General features: G+C 36.0%; 1 protein-coding gene across 1 annotated transcript in view; it reads right to left on the minus strand.

Moving 5' to 3' along the window:
* Window positions 1-21329, minus strand: part of LOC145678891 (uncharacterized) — a 41947-nt gene extending 20618 nt beyond the window's left edge. Inside the window, exon 1 of the mRNA XM_081749472.1 lies at window positions 21156-21329. Within this exon, the coding sequence (XP_081605598.1) occupies window positions 21156-21179 (24 nt within the window). The 5' untranslated portion in view covers window positions 21180-21329. The remainder of the gene's footprint in view (window positions 1-21155) is intronic.
* Between the last annotated feature and the right edge of the window lie 3030 nt (window positions 21330-24359).

A 24359-nucleotide genomic window follows, 5' to 3' on the forward strand; every position in this document is an offset into this window, starting at 1 on the left:
GGGCGATCGCCCCCCAGAAGAGGAAACTTTCTTATTTTATATATATAAATAAAACCCATCCCAAAGTTTGGAGCCCTTAAAAGTAGCAGTATGACAACCCACCGCCTCCCCCCCAGATGTCGGTCCTGGATTCGCCCCTGCCGTTTATACAGTTATTTCCCCAATTTTTACATGATTCCAACAACAAATCCAAAAATGTACTTGTATTATTTATTTGTTACCTAAACGCAGTAGCAGAGGCGGCCTTTGGGGGTGGCGACTGGGGCATCCGCCCCAGGCCCCGCGATAGGATATTCTCTTGTCACAGTCAGCTCAAATATACGGGGCCTCTGCAACATTCTAATGTACCGTAGCTTAGAGTTAAGTGAATACTTTGGCCAATAATACGGTGTGGTGGATTTCTTCGGAAACCAGTTTTCATAAACCAGAACTTCTTACTCAATATTTTACTTTTAGAAGCCTTAAATTCCCGAAATCTACACCATTACTATGAAAGCGTTTAACATGATATTTTTGGTTTTAAAGTACCGTAATAATTACGCCCTTGAGTTTCGGATTAACAATGGTTCAGTAAACAAGGCGACGCTTATACGTACCATGCACGTGACTCTAAATGGCCTTATCTCAACTTTTCTTTGTTGTCGAAATAGAGTGAGGAGTCATGTTGTTTGTTGCTTTTGGGTCAGAAGAGTGGTCCTATTGCTACGGACACCTCTGAGTCATCGCTTCCAAGAAATAGCTCCTATTGCACGCCTTGTGTAGCACCTCAGTTTGGCTTCGGAATTCGGACCGCACAGTCGTAGTGAGATGTGGATACGTAATATTATGATTATTGCGTGAGTGTCTTCCGATTATTCGTTTATTGGGCAAAGAATAAGTGACCATCATGAGTGGCAAAGACAGAGACAAATTCCGTAAATACGAAAGTGGGGCTGCGAAAGCCAAGAAACGGAAATATAAAGAAGATTTCATTCAGAAGCAAAAGGGATCTTTGGACAAGTTTGTTGTAGCGGTAAAATCAGAGGATCAACACCAAAAACTTGAGAATACGGATGATGATTTGTCTGTGACTGTGAGCGACCGGTGTGATGCGACAGATCAGGTTGTGATACCAAGTTTTGCGTCCGACGAAGAAAACAAACTAGCCGGCAACAAAACTGTTTTTACGCCCTGTTGTCCCACAAGCAACAATGAAAACTTGGTGCAATTCTCTGGGGACAACGTTGTTGCAACAGACCCAGAAAGTGACCTCTCCTGTGAAAGCGCGACCATTCCTCTGCATACTTCTGACACTCTTCAAACGACGAGCACACTGTTCGAGGACATATACGATCCAGGTAATTGGAAACATATTAACAGTGAAGTGTGTGACATGTTAGTGGAGAAGGGTCCAATCAGGCTAAGTGACTGTGAATACCCAAAGGACGAAGGTAACAGACATTTTTCGAACAATTTCTTTACACGGAGGATGCCGAACGGAGAAACAGTGGATAGGCGATGGCTAAGTTATTCGAAGATCAGAGACAGAATATTTTGCTTTCCTTGTAAGTTGTTTGGCACGACAGCTACTAGAGGCCAGTTAACAAACGAAGGCTGCTGCGACTGGAAGCATCTTGGCGATAAACTTCAGCACCACGAAGTTTCTGTAAATCACGTTAAGTGCATGACAGCGTGGTTGGAATTAGCTCGGAGAATGTCCAATGGTAGCGCAGTAGATAATATGATGCTAGAACGAATTAGAAAAGAAAAGCTGCATTGGCGCGCAGTGTTAACAAGAATTCTAGCGATTGTACAGTACCTTGCCGAAAACAACAACGCATTTCGTGGGAGAACGGAGAAACTTTATGCGCCGAACAATGGTCAGTTTTTAGGCTTAGTTAAGATGCTGGCCAAATTCGATCCAACCATGCAAGAACATCTCCGCCGAATTAAGAACGACGAGGCTCACAACCATTACCTCGGGCATAGGATCTAAAACGAGGTTATCGACCTGATGGCGTCAGAAATAAAGGGGAAAATTATTGATAAAGTGAAACTTGCTAAATATTTTGCGGTCATCCTTGACTGCACGCCTGATGTTGGCCACAAAGAGCAGATGTCCCTAATATTGCGTTTTGTGGACGTATCAGATCCGGAAGTGAAGGTGGTGGAGCACTTCATCGAATTTCTGGATGTGGACAACGCAACAGGAAAGGGGTTGTCTGAAGCTCTTCTTGCCGCACTGGCGAACCTCGGTCTGGACATCGCCGATTGTCGTGGCCAGGGGTACGACAATGGTGCGAACATGAAGGGAAAACACCAAGGAGTTCAAGCGCACATTCTTCGCATGAACAGTCGAACATTTTACACTCCGTGTGGCTGCCATAATTTGAACCTTGTTTTAGGAGACATGGCTAAAGGCAACTCCCAAGCAGTGACGTTTTTTGGTGCCATACAAAGAATATATGAATGCTTTGCTGCCTCGGCTGAAAGGTGTAAAATTTTGGAAGAAACCGTGCCTTTCATGACTACAAAATCACTTTCAGAAACGCGGTGGGAGTGCCGCCTGGAAAGTGTGAAAGCGCTGCGTTATCAGACGAAAGATGTCAGGGAGGCACTGTTGACTATCGCAGATACCGCCAATGATCCGCTGGTAAAAAGTGAAGCCGAATGTCTTGCAAATTATGAGCTCGAAAGCTTCGAGTTTATTCTGAGCTTAATCATGTGGTATGACATTTTATTTGCTGTGAATGCTGTTAGCAAAACTTTGCAATCAGCTGACATGCAGCTCGATGTGGCAATACAGCAAATCAAAGGCCTTGTTACTTTCTTGAGAAAGTACCGGGAAACCGGATTCTCCGATGCTATGATCGCAGCAAAGGAAATTGCGTCCGAAATGAACTTAGCTCAGAAATTCAAGGAACGAAGAGTCAGATGCAAGAAAAAACAATTCGATTGTGAGGGTAACGACGAAGAAACATCTTCTCCGGAGGAGTCCTTCGGAACAGGATATTTCTTATGGATAGTGGATCAAGCACTTACCTCAAAGGAAAAAAGATTCGAACAACTGGAAGAGTATGCTTCAATCTTTGGATTTCTATACAGCTTGAAGGGTTTGCGGTCATCGAACTTCGATTATTTGTTAAAGTGCTGCATGGGTTTGGACAATATGTTACACGCAGAAGATTCACGCGATTTGGATGGAATTGACTTGTGCGCAGAATTGAAGATTTTTCGAGAAATGCTTCCTGATAACATCAATGCCGCCCAAGAGTGTCTTCAGTACGTTTGGCCCATTCGAGATTCATTTTCCAACATCGTTATTGCATACAGAATTATGTTGACAATTCCTGTGACAATTTCCAGCGCGGAAAGAAGCTTTTCGAAGTTGAAACTTATCAAAAACTATCTACGATCAACAATGTCGCAAAGCAGATTGTGCGGTTTAGCTATTTTGTCCATCGAAAAGGAAGTTGCTTCAACAATGGACTACGAGGACCTTATGAACGATTTTGCACAGCGAAAAGCCAGAAAAGTGGACTTCCGTCTGTGACCGTGAAAGCAGCTGCTTCGTAAGTCAGTGATAGTTTTATTATGTGTTCTAGTTTGTTGATCTTGCATGCATGTAAAATGTTTCCGAATAATTAATGTCGTAAGTTATATCGACGCCCATGCCATAAGAACCCCTTAGCCCCTCAAAAATTTCCTGGCTTCGGAGAGGGGGGGTTCGCCTACGGAACCCCCCCCCCCCCCGCCCGGGGCCCCGCATACTACTAAGGCCGCCTCTGCGCAGTAGTATGACGCAGAAATTTTCAATGCTGGAGGTCTAATTCCTTTGATATTGGAAATGATCAACTTATCAATATAGAAACAAGTAATGTCAGATTCAGGGATAAAAGTGGAACTGAAAAGGTATGAGGACTCATGACGTCATGCCGTCCCCGTGTCTATCTTTGACCATTGATTTTTTTAGGAAGTGGGGGAAAGGCGTCCACTCTCATTCTCCCTCACTTTTAGCCCTGGTCAGAATCATAACAACTGAACGTAATAAGAATATGTTGCAAGTTTAGAAAAAGAGATCCATAAGGCATGAATAATGCAATTGTATTCTTCGACGCCGTTTTGAGAACGCTTACAGAGAAGGAAAGGAATTAAAAAAAAAAGAAGAAGAAGAAGAAGACTGACAATTGAGCATTTCACTTTCTGTGTCACGAGACGAGTAATTGCATTTGGCAAAGAAAGAAGTACAAGCATTAGGATTGATCGCTTATTGAATATTTACAAGTGAAAGACACACGCTCACTTAAAGCTTCTTCCACGTGTTTGTAATTTGTGTTGCTGTGCACTGAATTAATTTCAAAATACAGTACCTGTCACTGTCATATTAACGCTGTTGACTACATATGTTATATTTATTAGGATCACTCAGTGAGACTTCTAATTCTAAGATTGTGTTGTTAGTACGTACGTCCGTCTGTCACTCCGCACGATAACTTTTGAACAGATGCGAATATTTAAATTATCTTTTTTTGCAATAGATAGGTAGAGGGATTATCTTGACGGAGTATCTTAATGGAGTCAATCCGCTAACATCTTAACGGTTAACGGTGGCTATCCATCACCCTTTAAAATCTATTAAAAGGGAGATGGATAGTCACCGTTATCCATTATTCCCTAGCTAAATATTCCCTAGCTTCTATGCAACCTGCACATCATTAAAGAAACGTTGGTTGCCTATAATAAAAGGATATGTGGCTTTTCTTACTACACCCAAGAAGTAAAAGTAAGGACGAAAGCGGGAGGACGCCGTTACCCCACTTCCAAAAAAATATCTATGGCGTCCCTCCAATTCCTTAAAAGACTACAATAGGAAAAGATAGGCACGGAGGACGGTGTGACGTCATTCGTCCCTCTATCTTTTCAGATTCGCTTTTACCCCTGACTACAGCTATCTCGACTGAGTTTGTTAATGAAGTCAATCCGTTAACATCTTAACGGTTAATGATGCCTATTCATATCTTGTTTAAAATCCATAACATTTTCTAGCTTCTATGCAACCTGCAGAATAGGAAAGATACGTTGGTTGCCTATAATACAAGGATAAGTAGATTTTCTTATTGCAATTATCTCGGCCAAGTTCGTTAACGGACTCAATCCGTTACATCTTCACAGGTAACGGTGAGTATCTATAGACTTATTTTATATATGTAAGGGAATTTTGATTTTGCAATACATACGGTTATCTCGGCCGACTTCCTAAATAAAATCAGTCTATTAACGTTTTAACGGATAACGGTGACTTTAACAGTGGGTACCTATATCATATACACGTAATTTTCGCGTGCTCTTCTTTAGTGTCTTTAGAAGAGTTTATGCAGAATTACTTTTCTGTTTTCTTTGAAATGAACTGGTACCGTATTTTAATCATGTGCTTCATCATTTTAATCATGATTTCTTCTTCAGGTGTGGTTGAATGAGCTTTACTGGTTCAAAGTGAATTTCAAGCTCCTTCATGGCTAAGCGGTTAGCGTACGTGCCTTTTGTATGGGGAACCGGGGTTCGATTCCTGGTGCGAGCTCATGTGCTTCAGATCCCAAGTTAAGGTGTAGGTCCACCTCTCTTATAGCCTTGCTGCTGAAAGAGACGCTAAACTAACAAATAAGATCAAATCAAAATGAATTTCCATTATACCGTAGCTAGTATATAAATGTAATATTACTTAAATTATTTAATAAGTTCGATTATTAAGTATTAAAATATAAGTATATAATAAAATTTAATTAGATTCGAAGAAGGAATTAGTAAAATCCAATCTTTAAAATTTTTGATCATTTCAGGGAAAACAGAAAGAAATAATCCCCAATTACAAATAAATTAAAGAATAAAGACGGCGCAAATATAATTCTCAGTTAATATTTTATTTGTCTTTATATGTGTTAATGTTGTCCGGTAAAGAATTTTTGTTTCGTTTAGACATTGTTGATAAGAGCTAAATTATTTGGAAAGTGAATTCACTTAGTCCTTTTACCTTCTTCCGGAACAGCGTCTTCCGTCAAAATGAGAAAACCAACTTTACACGTAGTTAAACCTTTCTCCATTGTATTGCAAGAAGTTGCGAAAAACGTTTAACTAAAGAAAATAGCGTTTCAGTAAAAGAGTCAAATATATATAAAATTCTCTTGTATGAGGAGTCCCTGGTTAGTTTGTGTTTCTATGGGTTTACTTGGAGGTTCTCTCATTGCCTCCCACATACTCATTCCACCGATTTTTTCATAATAATTCCCTTTAATTAGTCATCCGTCTTCTTTACCTTGAGAGGCATAAAGCTGGGACGTAAAACTGAATTATTTCATTTGAGATTTTCATCCTACGAAACTATGATGCGGACAATCAACCTCAACGAAATTTCGTAAAACTAAAGGAATTGCTTGCCATTAAAAAAAATAAAATAAAATAAGATATTTTGCTGCAATATCCTCTTCTAAAAATACACATCATTAGTATTATTATTATTATTAACTATTCTGCCTGTTGGCAAGTCCTGGGACTAATGAAAGTATATATATAATATATATATATATATATATATATATATATATATATATATATATATATATATATATATATATATATATATATATATATATATATATATATATAACTTTAGTTTTAGGACTGGAAACGCTTCTTCCACGTTTTTCCACCTTCAGCTTCCTCTTTTAACTCCCAATATTTTTTTTTTCCTAATTTTCCAATCATTGATCACTTGTGTTCTTCTTCTTCTTATTCCTCGCTTTCCATCCATCTTTCCTTCTACAGCGGTATGAAGAAAACAATTTCTTCGCAAGATGTGTCCAAGAATTCTGGCTAAAAGTATCCTCTTCTCTCCTATCCGTTTTTAAACGTCCTCGTTTTTACTCTGTGTTCATTTTATCTTGTCCATCTTCCTCCAACACCACATTTCGAAGCTCTCTAAATATTTCTTCTTTAAATTCCGAAATGTTCAAGTCTGAATCATAAGGTCCAATACTCCATATACAGCACTTGACCAACATTTTCCTTATTGAGCCTGCTAGTTAAGAGTGATCTTTTCTTGTTGAATGTTTCTTTGGCTATGGCAATTCTTGACATGATGTTTTTGGTACAATAAGCGTCTCTCATCAAAATACTTCCCAGATACTTGAAATTATCGACCTCCTCAAGTTCTCTTTGTTCTACTCTGACCCGTAAGGGTGCGTTCCTCATCACTATCGATATTTCGATGTTGATTTCCATTCCATATAGACTCCCAGCGTCAAGCATTTTGTCAATCATCTGCTGTAGTCCTTCTTCGAGTTATAAAAATAAACATAAACAAGTGATAATTTCTGATGCAAGGAGTCGTATTGCGATTCCAGATTATGTGGCCTTCTCTTCCATCACATTGTGTGAGTGTTGTCACATAACATCCTCCCACTTTTTCTTTCATAGACAGTGGCGTATTTACTATTTTGTTTCGGGGGGCTATGCTAACTTTCGGGGGGGGGGCTTTGCCTGAAAATGTGAAAATTCTGCAAGATATTTCATATATTTTACTATAGTAAGTAAGATTTTCGGGGGGGGGAGCTTAAGCTCGGGAGCCCTTCCTAAATACGCCACTTACCATAGATTACTTTCATCTGTTATCTCTCTTCTTTATGTACAGAGTAAAGTCTAACAACGTCAAGTGTTATATTTAAATTCATTTTAATTATTCAAATATAAATAATGGAACTGCTAAGATTCTTTTCTCCAAAATCACACAACAATTACACGTTTGCACTAAACATAATAATGGTATACCACCTGACTAGCAACAAACTTAAACAAGAATTTTAGAAATGATTTTTTAAAAAATGGATCAAAAGATTGCGATCTTGCCAATAATTAGCTTTTGGATCAGGGGCTACAAAATTTTTGAACAGCCCCTAAATCGAGTTATCGTATTTTCTACGGAATAAGTACATCATACTGAGCTAAGTGATAGTTTGGGTTTGGCTACACTGTATGTAGTTCTCCAGATATAAGGCTTACAAGAAAATTTTTGATTGAGATCTTTTGATCCGAAAATAACTAGAGATGTGATGCAATGTAATATATAGTTATTATAAGGAATAATTAATATTGTTCAAAGATACTGGTTACTGAAATTAGATCGTTCTGCGTTTTTAATAATCATAGCGAAAATTTCTCGCCAGGTTTCGGCATTCATTTCCATAATACTATTACTTTTGGCAAGGATGAATTGAATAAACTAGCATTTTTCTTCTGATTACATTCGTTTGTTTTTATGATTCTATACCGTTTGCAGATCATTTCCATTTTCCCACTAGTCAATATATTTTTTATCCCACGTTTCATGCATTTTAAAAACAAAATCCAAACATGTTATAACTTTTTATTCCATTTCGTGTCAGAATTACACAGCAAAACTTTCCCTTGACTTTTTGTTTACATCATGTACAGCGATTTCCTACTGTAAATTCATCAGTTTCATGAGGGACTAACTTTCCATTAGTTCTTAACTAGAACATAAGCTGGGATATTAAATTTAAAACAACGACGCAGATTTTAAAAAAAAATAAGGAACTTTTTATTAAAAATTTTACAATAAAATAAGAAGGAAGGTAAATAGTAATCATTAAGGAACTCATTTATGTATGCAGAGAAACATGTAAGTCATTTGTGAGCATAGTAGTACATTACTATGCAATTGTAATACAGAAGTAATCGTTTAAATGGCATATAAGATTGCAGATATGTATGTCACGTAACTGTGTACAGGCATTATTGTCTTTCGGATCTAAGTTTGGAGGAATGTTATAAATCTCTAGGGAGTTCAAGAGTCACAAGTTATTACAAGACTACACTGGACAATAGGGCCGGCCCAGGTAATTTGCCGCTCCGTGCAATGGCATCATTTTGCCACCCCTTCTCCAGAAAGAACAAATCTTAAAAGCCACGATTTTAAGTATGCTACGTCATCATGAACAACGATGAGAAGAGAAACAGCACTCGCACTCAGGAAGGCCTAAACACTACAAATATAATCTCCTTGTGTATTTTTTCTTTCTTTAAATAATAATCTATTATGCTAGTGAAAGATAAAGCAATCACATCTGCAGAAGAAAGATGGTAATCCTTTTTATAGAATTCGATATCGAGCTTCAATCCCAATAAATCAGTTTGCAATTCCACTGCAACTATCACTTTTATCTTTATTTCTTGATTTTCCTTCTACATCTGGTAAAAAATTAAAAAGACATTTGCTTCCACCTTCAATGATAAGGAACTTGTTTGTGACAAAGACAACACTAGTTTTCATATAAAAACTGTGATAACTAACTTAACGAAACAGATTTTGCTGCTGTTCGAGAATTGAGTTCTTGTATTTGACAACGATCAAGCAATTCATGCTAGAATTTGTTTGACCATTTGCTTTAGCACTGTGCATGTGACCTTAAAACTAATGCGACCTAAACATGATTTATGAATGTAGTATGTAAGTCGAAGGTCAACTTAGTAAATTTAACTGCCATCATCATAAAGTCTGTTTCCAACAAGAAATATTTATTTTAAATAATATAGTTGACAGATTTTAGCGCCCCTCGACACTTCCCACCTCCTGCAAGTGCACATGTTGTACATACGGTAGAGCCGGCCCTGCTAGACAATTGTTTTGATGATGCTCCCCAATTTTACCAGTTCCAAGTGGGATATCTGCGTGCGCCAACAAAAGAACAGTATAGAAGACAAGAGCAGAAGAAATGTTCCGTGTTATATACATAAAAGTCCTTGTATTCTTAATCTGAACACGCAATAGTGTTTTATCAAATATTGTATCAATAATTATTTATATCTCATCCTTGGACCAAATGGGATTATTTCGTTGTAACAAAGACGTATTATGGCTAAAATTGTTTCATTTCCATTTTTCCTCTATCCTTTCTCTGTTACCTTGTGTCTAATGTGGTTTTCCTTTCAGAATAGAATTGATGAACAACGGTGAAAGTAAACAAAAGAATGAGATTTGTGAACAAACGATATTCTTGCCTTGTTAGTGATATGTAAATAAAGACTTCCGCTTGTACAACACATTGACTCAAGATGGCTCCATTCAGCGTTTTATGCTTGCTTACTTCAGCGCCTTTTTTTATTATTCCAAGGAGATTAGTCACGCTATGTTGATAAGATGTCACATTAATGCAACTCAGGGTCTTCAGGTCTTCACAAGCAAAAGATAACGGATACAAAATGACTGTTTCGTACAAAAGTTGGTTTGTGGATCAGTATTCTAATCATACAACAGACACATAAAACAATTATTATAATTACTCTTTTAGAACAGGCAGCTCAATTAATGTACTAACACAATGCAACTCGAATTTCTCTGTAAAGTTGTCACTAAGATCTTAAATCACTGTGGTGATATTCTATGCGTCTTGAAATGTCTTGTGTGTCTTTTTTTTTAGGTAGCATAACTTCCGTATATGTAATTTATTCTATGCTTTCATGCAAAAACATTTTTGAAGTTATTTTATGTATTATTATTATTATTATTATTATTATTATTATTATTATTATTATTATTATTATTATTATTATTATTATTATTATTATTATTATTAATATTACTTGCCTAATATAGGTATAAGGGTACCAACGTAAAATACGAAAAATGGATCAATATTAGTTCCTTTGAATCTATAATCTGTAATTTTAAGAAGAATGATCAATTCTTTTAATTTAGTTTAATTATTTTTTTTATCAGTACAGAAGCATACATTTTAGAATTCGACAAATATTATTTGTAGTGTTTTTAACGGTGTATCTATTTTGTGACTAAAATATTTGATATTAATTTGACAATGAATTATTAATCCAATACTATTTTATTTTATCATTAAGTTTTTTTTCTGTAGGTAGGTTACATTGTATGCAATATGTGTTTATTTTTGCCTGATAAGGTTCTGTGTTTTTGCCGTTAGGCTGTTCATGACAGAAATAAACTATTTATTATTATTATTATTATTATTATTATTATTATTATTATTATTATTATTATTATTATTATTATTATTATTATTATATTTATTATTATTATTATATTTTGAAAGTTACTATTTTACACACCAAATTATTATAGTAGTTTTCGCTTGAACTGAACTGTGAAGAAAATTATACCTGAGACACAATGTATTTGTTTCTGAACTAGGTGCAATTCCTAACAATGCAATTCAATGCCGATACGAAATTTAGGTCACCATCGTCATCATAGGTATTGGCAGGTCACTTGCTGCAACTGAGAAACTTCCATGCTCCATGGTCCCCCGCTAACTTCTTAGTCTTCACTATGATTTTTTCTGTTTCGATATCGTCCATTAATAGTCTCCTTCGCCCCTCCCTATTTTTCCTGCCACCATACCCTCAAGTACGTCCCTCAAATACAGTTCCTTCTTACCAACCTGTTTCTCTTCCTCTTCTTAATGAGATCTAAAATTGTTATTCTCTCCCCCATCATTTCTAACACCCTCTCATTCGTTTTCCACTCGATCCAACTAATCCTCTCCATTCTTCTTCACACCCACTTTTCGAAAACTTCCAGTTGTTTTTCATCGTGTTTGCTTAATGTCCATGTTTCTGACTCTGACAGTACAATATTCCACACGTAGCATTTTATGAGTCTTTTTCTCAAATCTTTGTTCAAGATTCCACAAAACAGACTTTTCTTCCTCCTAAAGGCTTCTTTCGCCATTCCTATCCTTGCTTTTATTTCACGTTCACATTTAGGTAATATAATTTAAATGCCGTGAGTGTGTAAACAACTGGTAGTGAATGTATGAACAGCGGCTGTGGGAAGAAAAGATCAGAAACAAGTCGGTTAGAAACTACTTATAGATCCCACATCAGTATTTCGCTATTAGAACTGAGGGAAAACTCGCAAAAAAAAAAAAAAAAAAAAAAACTTTAATACCGGTAGTTAGGTTAACCAGACGCGAAATTCGAACCCAGGACCTGTCGGCTACGAAAGAAGAATTTTGAGTTGAGTTGATTTTGAGTTTAACGTCCCGTTCAGCAGCGAGGCTATATGAGACGTGAACCTACTGATTAACGTGGAATCCGAACCACATGAGCTCCCGCCGGGAATCGAACCCGGGCGAAAGAAGAATTTTGTTTATCTACAATCGCTTAATAAGTACTTGAATTAATGTCACTTTTATCACATTGTGTTGGTTACATTGTAATTACAAAAATAAAACCAACAAACAAAGTGACAAATTTTACTTTTTCAAACGAGGCCACTGAATGAAAAATGTCACATTTTAAATACGAAATGCACGTTCCTACGCTTCCAACAAATAATGTTAATTTTTTTCTCTCTCCTCAATTCACACTATGTTTCTTCCCTTTCCTTTGCGTGTGTACTTGACATTGCTGTAGCAGATTCTCTCGCCAATTATATCAATTTGTTTCTTTACAACTTTCGTTTTCTTTTTCTTACCTCAAGCAACGTAAATATTTTCGTTTTCATTTTCGTTTCCTTGATTATCATGAATTTGTTGAAGAAAGAAAAGAAAGTATCTTTTTAGTTTTGGTTTTTAAAATGTGCTTTATTGGCAGACGAGTTTCTCCGCCATGAAAATGTTTGTAAGATTTTTGTTTTAGAAAAATGAGTTGTTGTTTCTTTGAAAAGAACATAGTGTAAAAGAAAATAGTCTAGATACTGAAAGATGAGCTGTCTTCTTCTTCTCTTAAAGGAAAAGTGCAGTTTTTAAAATATAGAATAATGATTGTTGTTTTTATCTACTTTCATCGTAGCTATGGTGAAATGGTACATTTCAACGAAAGCGAACAATGACAAATACATTTTTCCTTTTTCTTTGATGTCATTGTGGAGACAAAAGCCAGGAAGTTATCGTAAAAATAAGATGCTTTTCTTTCAGACTAACTTCAAGTGATGGTGTCGGAGACAGATACTATAATGTAATAAGACGAAAGATTTAGAATGCACATTAATTTGAATATTGTTTAGAGAACAAAGGGTAAGTAGGTGTCTGTGGCTTGTGGGTGACGATCGCTCTAACGATTGTTTCTTCTAAATATGTATATTTTTTTCAAATTATAGTTAATGTAGCGCCTATTGAAATGCATTCCTGGTACTGCAGCTCACGTAAAGCTACAACTAGCTAGAGAGTATATCTAATTAATTAATTAGTATGTGCTTACACACAGTTTCCATTGCTAGTACTTCTGGTTCTCTACACCAGAGTTCTCAAGAAATATATAAAGAAAAACACAGCTTTCTTACAAGGCTGGCTAGAATATTTATTATAAAAAAATAAACTAGAAAAGTCTACTTTTCTACTTACTTTTCTAGTTTATTGTTTATAATAAATATTCTAGCCAGCCTTGTGAGAAAGCTGTGTTTTTCTTTATTCAAGATGGACACAAGGCCATATTGTCATAATATCCAAGAAGTATAGTAAACCTATCAATATATGTGTAATTCTAATCTCATGACATATTCTATTTATATAAAAATGGCGAATAAGTACTTTATCTAAACATGATCCCGGGCTTCATTCCCGGTGGAAGAGAATTAACATTTTGAAAGTATTACCATAGTTCGGAGTCCACTTTTAAATTGTAGGCCCACCTCTTATATAGACTCGCTGCTGAAAAAAGCAACAAACAAATGAGCTATGACTACATTTGGTTCGATGTTAAAGCGCAAAACTCCTACGTGAGGACAAAGAGTTTAGTAGTATTTCAGTGCATGGGGGGGGGGGTTTCAAATGTGATGATGCTAGAGGGTCAAAGAGGGGCAGTACGCTTCTTCCCTGGTTACAAAGCTTGACCCCTAACTGCTTCCTAACCTTCAAATAGTATGATCTGGTTCGGCTGATTTGGTTTGATTTGATTTTTGTGTTTAGCGTCCCTTTCAGTAGCGAGGGTATAATAGACATGGGCTTACAGCTTAACGTGGGATCCGAAGCACACGAGCTGCTGTCGGGAATCGAACTGGGGTCTCCCACGCCAAAGGCGCGTGTGAGGATTGAGAAATTCAGGTTCTTCTTAAAACTAATTACTGTTGTTTTCAACGACTGTTTTCGTCTGAAACAACATAGTGTCGAATCCAATGGCCTTACAGTGCATCATACCATAGGTAACATGTAACATTAAACTGTTCTTTTCGGTCTACAAAAAATATATATAATACTTTCTCTGCCCTTCATTTGCCCCCTGAAACTAAAGCTGCTATCGTCGCGCTTTTTAATGTAAGGAAAATGTCCTGTCAGTGATTAGCTACGGAAAAAGTACAATTGGGTTAAATAGATTCCAGCTAGCCAGGCTTTTCCTCTGACATTCTGCATTTGCATTTGATGGAGAATGCATGAAAACAAAGAGAGGAACTAAGGATGGTGTTGCTTCCATCGAGGCCATCAGGGTTATCTTTCCCCTTTCCTATTTTTAGTGCAGAAGCAATTTTGGTAATGTCTGAAGAATTGATTTTGTCCCTTTTTCAATGTATTGTTTTTATGATATATTGCTTTTATATCACGTAATACTAAAAGAATGTTTAAGATCTAAGACTCATGAAGTTTCTCGTCTCGTCTCGTCTCGTCTCGTCTCGTAGACAACACAACTACCGCGTACGCATAATTCAAGGTTAGATTTATAATTTCTGTCTTGACCAAGCATCGTGAGTTAATTGGAATAGCTGGTTTAATTAAGAGGAATCGAAATCCTTTCTAGAAAACCACAAATAAATCTGATGGAAGCTGATATGTCAACCACATAGGACTCAACTAAAAGCCTGAGCTCCTTCGTGGCTAAACGGTTAGCGTACGCGCCTTTGGAGACGAGGGTTCGATTCCCGGCAGGAGCTCAAGTGCTTCGGAGTTCACGTTAATCAGTAGGTCCACGTCTCATATAGCCTAGCTGCTGAACCTTCCATAAAGTATAATGCCAGAGAATTTTGTTTGCGATTGCGTGAGATCGCCGAAGTCAAGCAGTGTTGGGAGTGACCTGAGTTTGGAAAAGTGATAGTTGAGGAAAATCAGGTGTTGGCAATGGGATTCACTCACTCTTGAGGACGATTGCGAAAATACTTAAGTGAAAGAAGTAATAGACTAACATATAGTGACATTACATCCCTGTCCTCCGGAGCTTCGTTTCAGAGTTTAGTTTATGAGTTATTATTATTATTATTATTATTATTATTATTATTATTATTATTATTATTATTATTATTATTATTATTATTATTATTATTATTATTATTATTATTATTATTATTAGTTTAACAATCTTCATCTCTCATGGGAATTGCCTGTTGTTGTTTTATTTAAGGCCTATAAACATTAAAAAGCAGATGGATTATATAGAGTATTCTAAAGTCCAGGACCAAAATGAGGAAAGAAATAAGAACACATTCACTTAATGCAAAGCGTGATCCACTTGTCCAAGATCATTTTCAATACACTTCTCACGTCACACTGTGTTTCTTTGAATTCTTTTCAACATAGAAAGGGTCTCTCTAGAGTAACTGTTGCATTGGTTATTCTCTCCAAGGAATACAAATTAACTCACATGACAAAGTTTATAGGATTGGGGGCGGGTGGTTATGTTGCCCATTCCACATCTTTTTTTTTTTTTTTTTTTTGCCCAATCTAGAATCTTCTCGTGGGTAAATGGCTAGCATGAATTAATTCCGTACGCATGGTTCTGTGTTTGATTCCAGGTGATGATATTTGCCTCGGAGAGCCCGTTCTAAGCAGTAGGTCCATGTCATATATCCTCGGTGATGAAAAGGGACGATAAATTACAAACAAAATGGAATCCTTTTCCCAGAGAAATAACTGTTATTTAGATAGAGGGGCGCAGATTTCAAATATTTTATAGAATTGCTTGCACAGATGGCATTAATGTATTACGAACTGAAGAATAACGGCTAATGATGTCAGCCATTTTAGGGCTATACCGAAAAATATATTTATGACGTAAAAGTGTTTTTATTTATTTATTTATTTATTCATTCATTTATTTATTTATTTATTTATTTATTTATTTATTTATTTTGGATGAAGCATAATGTCCGCTATTTTAACAGTTTTAAGAAGAATACCGTTCGAGTAATGGCACTCGAAGAAAATTTTCTAGGGGACATCTCCATGGTTGCTATATTACGTCTGGCATTTAATATACGTGGTTTGCTTTATTATGTATACATTTTCGTGAGCCAGAGGGGGCCCAGGCTCCACCCTGCCCCCATTCGAGCGCCCATGCGTTCAAGTACTATACAAAAGTTTTGGTTTCATTTTTCAGAAGGCGTTTTGGGAAATTTGGAATCAAGAATATATTAGAGTAAAGATGTTTTGGTAAGCTACCTCTATAGTAAGTTAATATCATATAGAAGAAAATGTGTGTATCTTCTGTCTGTCATCAAATTTTCGCATAGAAAGAAGACAAGTAGAGTCACCGCATTTTGTACAAAGTTCTATCTTCGTCAAAACCAATCGCATACGAAGCTGTTTTAGCGATTTTGTACTCGAGAGGGGATTGAAGGGGTAAACAAATTATAAAGTGAACCGTATTGCCTGTGAGATAGATAAACCAACCGTTTTCCCTGTATTTCAAGTTGCATACCTTTTAAATATTTAAGTTCTTTTGCATTAACCTTATTCTCCCGTCTGAAGAACGGGCACTTTTACTAATTAGACATAAAGAAGGAAGAGAGAAAGTTTTCTTTCCATTTACTCCTCGTAATTTGATTGATTGAAACTCTCTGCGTACAGAAATATGATTTGCAATGATCAGAAATTAGAAAGAGAGAAAGATTGAATTGAAAATAAAACGAAATAAAATATTTTTCCAATCCTATACCCAAAAGAACCGACGTAACAAGTATGTACACTCATGTCCAAAATTATTGTCGCACGTCTATAAATGTGTTGTTGTAGGAATATAATTTGATAACGAATTCACCCGATATTTCTTATAATGTTAGTATGTGTATAATCCGCAAATACATGTATGTGGCATATTTGATGTCAAAAGAGCAGTAAATAAGAACAATAAAATGAAAATAAAACTTTCTTGTCCATTTAGCAACATTTCGTTTTACTCATTCTAATTTTCATATTTATAATTATTTTCCTATGAAATTTACCACAAATATACATTTCCCGATTATATACATAGTATCAGTATTAAAAGTACCCTGCAAAATCATTATCAAATTATATTCTTACAATAAGACAGTTATAGATATGCGACAATCATTTTGGACATGAGTATACCTGGGAGTATGTATATTACTATTAGGTAGAGCAGGGCGACAATCATTTTGGACATGAGTATACCTGGGAGTATGTATATTACTATTAGGTAGAGCAGGTCTTGAGTCAATTAGACCGAGTGCTCCCATTTGGTCCTTGCGCTGGAGTATAATAGACTATAATAGATTTTTTAAAAATATTTTTCATTCTACAGAATTTGGTGCAAGTTGACTAGAACCTGGAGACGACTAAGATTGTCTCCGATCGGAACCCTCACCGTTGGGATAAGCCAAATAATAATAGATATAATTACTAGTTAAGAGGCCTCATCACTGCGAAATTAAAATACCGCTAATTTTACAGTAATAATGTGATACCTTCAAATAAATAAAAGATAATCGAAAACTGGAACAAGAGCTCCCTAGACAATATTATTTTGCGTGAGATACCGTTATCATGAATCATTTATCTGCTTTCGATTTCCAGCCATTTAGAAAATCAGCATTTATTTTCGCGTTTTTGAAGGGCTGAAAACGGAAAGCCGCTAGGTTACTTGTGATAACGGTACCTCATGCAAAATAATTTTGTCTAGGGCGCTCTTGTTTCACATTTCGATTATCTTTTATATATTTAAAGATATCACATAATTACTGTAAATTTAGCTGTATTTTAATTTCGCAGTGATAGGGATTTTAAACGCTGGTTTATACACAAGGTAAGTCAAAATAATTTATCTAATTTCAGAAATTTATTCTGTGAAACGTAATGAACACATGTTATTGTGAGACATGTGCTAAGATAAACTGTTACAATTTCCAGAATGCTAGGAGGTAATAGGGACGCGGTATCTTTTCTTTACGTGGGGTGAGTGATAATTTGAGTTCACTTTCATTTTAGACTGCTTATTTTTTGAACATATATTTATCTAAACCAATAAGTGAAAGTTTAATGGAGAGCTTTAAGTTGGACGTAGGATGGGCTCACTCTTCGCTGTGAGCCTGGTTCGATTGATGTGTCCAACATAATTGAACAACAAACACAATTTTATGTGACTATCGGTACTGTGTACTTTGTAGTGCTCTTTTGTTGATGGCATAATGGAAAATTAGACGAGGGTATGAGTTTCATCTTAACGGGTAGCTTATTTATCTCATGGCATCATTTTTGTAGGTTTGCACAAAATACTTCTTCTCAAAAACGACGCATTAGAATTTACACTCACCTGTATCATTTTGTTCAGGTGAGTGATATCTATCAATTGATAGATGTCCCATCTTCACATTTTATTTTTCATTATGCACTAATAATATCATAGAATTCATTATGATATAGTTGTTTTAAAGTGGTGCCATCTGTAGGGCAATTCTGTTAATGTACTTGCATTCTGTTTATCACTGCCTAAATGTAAGTTGTTTATCTGGGAATGTCTGTGGTCTTGGGAAAACTATTCCACAACTCCATATCATCACAGAACAATATCAAAGCTTGTTGCAGGCTTTAAAAGAAGCGTGTTTAAATTTTACTAGCTGAACCTGCGCTATTTACGCCTACACAGCGCACAGTTCTAATATGGGCGTGAATCTCCTTCCCACTTCTCACTATATCTGTGCAAGTCCCTTTACGAACACAAGTAAAGGACAGGAATACTTTAAAAGGGAGTGAATTGCTATAGACAAAGTTATAAATATAGTATTTTGATATATAGAATGTTGGGTTGAGTTTGTGGGAAACTTGGATAAGTAATAGGTGATACCAAATGCATATCCGAATATGCTTTATTGTGGTTCCAGAAGGCTTCGAAGTTGCCAGCTTGTAATAGGTCTTGTCATTCAGATGAAAACAAAACGCCTGAATGTCCATCAACCTGCTATACGTAGATCCTCTACTGGTTGCCTTTCAAAAGGGCATCGACCTTAACGTCCTAGTGGCAATATTAAACGAATAGGATCGAAACAACGCTTAAAATGTGAAATAGAAAGGTAAAAACAAGTTTTTTTTTATTTTTTGAAAATTTGAATGGGATTGGCAAATCTACACAAAATTTGGGATCGACCAGCGAAAACGGCACCTTTCTAGCATTTGCGGTTTTCGAAATCTCATTGTCGAAAAGAATAGCCACAAACATATAAACTTTTTTTGACCGGAAACGTATAAATCTAGCATTTCAATATATATATAAATGTAACCAACTATTGTAATTTGTCCACTTCCTTCAATAATATTAAAATAGTACATTTCTGAACAAGTAACTTCAAATTAATAATTTCAAAGCAAGTAGTACAAGTAAAATAAAGAACTGAGAAAGTGAGATTACATTTACGACAACCATTTTCCATTCTATCCTCATTTTGGTAACGATTCTCCTTCTTCCACAGATCCAGTGTCTACTCACGTGTAATTCCGCCACTGATTGTAAATTTCTACAATATTAGCATTTAACGAAAGAAAAGTTTTGTTCGAAGGTGAAACATATCAATCGATAGTTAATTACGCTGAACAAAATTATATGAGTGACTGTAAATCCTCATGCGAAGTTTTCGAGAAAAAGAGTTCTTTTGTAAATCGAAAAAGTATGTTATACAATAAATGTTCCATCTGTTGAGATCAAATTGATGCTGAGGTATATCCTCTCATGGAGCCTTTCATTATGAAATGAAACGAAACGAAATCTTTGAGTTTTACGTCCCACGGTTATGCCGGGTAGGCTAAAGGAGACGGCGATGATGACAAATGAGTGAAATGGTGGAATGGAGAAAGGGGGAGAAAACTGGAGAACCCCGAGGAAACCCACGCACACGATGTTTGTCCACCACAAAGTTCACTTGGCGTGAGCGGCGTTTTATTATATCATCAAGGATGATAGATTGCTCTATCATTAATGAGACACAGCTAAGAATATCTTATTAACACTAACTTCTGTTAACAATAATATTATTCAAAGATTAGACACGTATAATCAATCGATATATAATATTCAGCTGACTGAATTAAGTACTCGACGATACATTCTCATGCGTAGTTTTTGATAAAAACTAATTTTTAATGTCTCTAAAATGCATCTCATTCATTGCCAATAATAAACTGGTAGTTTTAATTCTACTTGAATAGAATATTTATATATTTATATGGTGTATGTGTAAAAATATGTGTGACGTAATATATTATATTTATTATCTATTTTCTCCTAACAGTGACACTCACCCCTAACAGTAACAGCCTTTTCCTTTTACAGATAATGAGAATTATCAGAAAGACCGAGGACAATTCCTTGTGAGATCAGAATTTAAATATCCAGTGTTTTAATTTATTTATTTTATATTAACATAATAATAATAATAATAATAATAATAATCAGTGAGAAATGTAAAAAAAAAAAAAAGTAAAATTTGTAATTTAAAATAAATCACTGGTTACTTAAGAAATACTCTAAACATCTCCATATGAGATATTCCGAAAATTGGATGACACTGCCTCCATGAAGCTATGAAATGCTTGTTTTAGTTAGTTTGTGGCCGAGGAATATAATACACAGGAAACACTGACGTATTACTGGTAACTCAATGGTACAACAAGCATCTGGCATCCGAAAGATCAGGGTTCAATCCCTGAAAAAAAATATTGATATTGTCAACATGAACTATATTTCTCCAACCAGTATCTGTGTTTATTCTAAAATTGGCGTTTTTAATTGACGGTACACTAATTTCTATGTTTAAATCTGGGTTCGACCTCTGAACTAAGTACACCAGATTTAGTCTATAGTAAGGTCAATGACTATAAACAAACACAACGATGATGAAAAAAAAAAGCACTTGATGTATAAGAATAACCAGTGAATCGCCTCTTCCGCGTTGCAGTCCATACTTCGAACCTCACCTGCAGTCTTCTTCGTGGTATCATATTGAGGATTCCTATAAATCCTGGAGGTATAACACACAGGCACAAAACCTTTGTTGAAACTGCGAAGTGAAGATATCTCCAGAATCTTTTTATACTTCCTTTCACATATTCAGCAGAGGCAGTCGCACAAAAACTCTCCAAAGCCTCCCCTCTCCTTCTCTCTCATACCTCCGTAGCATACACATCAGAAGGAGGGGAGTGGAAAAAGGGAGTTTATACAAATTCACACTCGGAGCAACTTCCATGGATGAGAAATGCTCCGGTAACTTCTTCCTTCCTTACGGATTTGTTCTCCGAGCGTTTCCGGTGACCCACAAGGAACAGGTACTTTACATAATGCATATCTTTTGGAACTGTTTACCAAAAGAGTTCAAGTGTTGTAGTTGGTTCACGGAATAGAACCATTACTTAGAGTCATTCAACATTTTATAAAGCATTGAGCATTAAGACGAAACGAATTCTCTGGTTTGACAGCTGACAGACTATGAACTATTACCCATTTTTAGTTAAGTGATGTGTGGTTCAGCACATTGTTGTCGAGCGCAATTACTTCTGGCTTTTTAGACCAGAGCTCCGTACTTCTTAAGTCAGGTATCTCCAATTACCGCGCAATGTCTGCTCAACAACACTGGAAAATTCATCTCCACATATTCTCTTTTCAACTCTTTAAAAAGCCAGAAAGTTCTTAATAGTTTTTAGTGTTAGAAGGATGTGTATATAGGATGTTTAAATCTCTCTCTCTCTCTCTTTTTTTTTTTCCTTAAAAATAACGAAATATTGAAAATACAGCGATTTACTATTGAGAACCTAGCGAGTAGGCGTTACTGGAGGCTCTGGAATCAAATCCAGTGGTTGGCCATCCTGACCCAAATTTTTAAGAGCTTTTCTCAGTTCTCTCTGGCAATTTCTGGGATCAATGATAATTTCAATGGATGGCCCGAGGGATATCACCGCCTAGACTGCGAAGTTCCTCCCGGAGCAAATTCCCCGAACGTACATAGTAAGAATTACCAGCATTTTCGAGTACTACAGTTAATCCCCTGCATTGAAATTCCCTGTGCGCGGGAAATCATCCCTATCCGGGATGGTACCTTTAAATACAAGTCATGGCCGACTCTTCTTTTTCCCAATTTTTATTGTTATCGTTGTTGATAGTTGGCATCGCTATCAGTGTAGATTGGCATCGCTAAATGTATGTGGAAACTTGTTAAATACATTAATTCTCAGGGTGTTCTAAGAATTCATAAATGCATGGTGGAGTTACACGGGTATAATCTGTGGCATTGGGGCCAACAACTTTTCAAGTTTGAAATGCATCCATTAGGAAGTGTAGTTGTACAAGTTTTGGGAGAGTAGATGACCAATTTTGAAAATAATTTACTAGGACAAGCACTGTGCAAGTTCAGGATGGTTAGCAGAACTTCAAGTTTAAGAATGGTCTATTAGGAACAACATTTGTTCAAACCTGAGGATCATCCATGAAGAAAAACGGTTATATGAATTTGAAATGCATGAATTAGAAGTTGTCCAAGCTAGAAGACCATATAATAGGAGCAGCAACCATCCAAGTTTGAGATGTGTTACCGACAGTTTGAAGGTCCCCACCTCATTATGATAGATTCTTTCATGTCCCTGTACCCCGGATATCGATGAAAAAATAATTTTCCGTAGTCACTTGTTCACCCTACGTAGCATTATGTGATTTCTTGTTTTAATGATTCGTTTTAGGATAGACTACCAATATCCTTCCAGAATTTTACTGATTGGGTTATACATACACTGCTGCCCATAATATGAAATGTGATTGTGATATATGCCAGGAATTATACGTGATCTTTTTGGGCCAAAGAACTCGTATGCACTTGTGCTCGTGTCCGCTAAGCAGCGAATCAAATAATCACGGGGTCGTCAAACTTAAAGCTTGATTCTAATGGACAAAAAAAAAAAAAAAAAATGTTTTTCTTGAATGCTATCAATTTCCTTTATGCAAAAACGCAAGAGTGCTACATCAGTTGTATTTCTAGGATTACTGTGCCCTGGAAATATACTACGAGACTAGGAATCAGTGCTTATTGATAGAGTTACCAGGTTAACTTGAAGGCAAGCACGAAGACTAGTGACATTTGTGTAGTTTGAGGCACAAGTTTGAAACTAAAGAATATTACGTATATACTCTATTACCAACGTTATTTATATATAACTTTATAACTATTATCAAGAAGTACAGTAGTTATACTGTACTAACACAGGGGTGCCCACAAGGGGGGCTATGACGCAAACTGCGTCATTGAAATATTTGGGGGGGTTAAAATCTATATAAATATGTTTGAGGGGGTGTAAAAATTAATCGAAAAGAATTTTTTTTTATGGAAGAACACCTACGGATAGACAATTGAGGGGGGTGCGTCATGGGCATGAGGGTGGGTGGGCACCACTGACTAACACTATCATTACTAATAAACAAATGTATTATTATTATTATTATTATTATTATTATTATTATTATTATTATTATTATTATTATTATTATTATTATTATTATTATTAGAGACCGGATGTTAGGCAAAATGCCTATTCTTTAATATTAAAGATATCATCAAAAACAACGTTTTAAAGTTTATATGGGGCGTTATAGTTTCGATTTAAGCGAATTTTATTTAGCCTATTTTGCCTATTTCGACCTTTATTGCCTAAATAATTGCTTTAGTGCCTAATATTGCCTATTCTATGCATTTTCTTCAAAATAAGCCTTCATTGGGAAAATATATAATTTAATATATATACCATGTGTACCATAAATACCATGTAATATAATGCACACATATTTACTTATATTATGTGTTTGTACACACATGCTCGTCGTACGTTACAATATATATACAGGATGAACTTCAAAGATGTTCACTTACTTCGGGAGGTGATTCATGACATGAAAAGAAGATAAAAATTCTCTTGAATGTCACGAATCATCTCTGAAGTATGTGCGCAACTTTATGTCCCGTTCCAATTGTCAGGATTCGATTTTCGATTCCAAGTTGGTACTCCTGTCACTCGAACACGACGCAGAATTCGACAACATACAACAGAACTTTTTGTCTTCTTTTCATGTCATGAATCACCTCCCGAAGTATGTGCACATCTTTCAGATTCACCCAGTATGTAGAATGCATAACATGCCTC

The sequence above is a fragment of the Thermobia domestica genome, chromosome 2 (assembly GCF_964235325.1).
Source record: "Thermobia domestica chromosome 2, izTheDome1.hap1.1, whole genome shotgun sequence".
NCBI lineage: Eukaryota > Metazoa > Arthropoda > Insecta > Zygentoma > Lepismatidae > Thermobia > Thermobia domestica.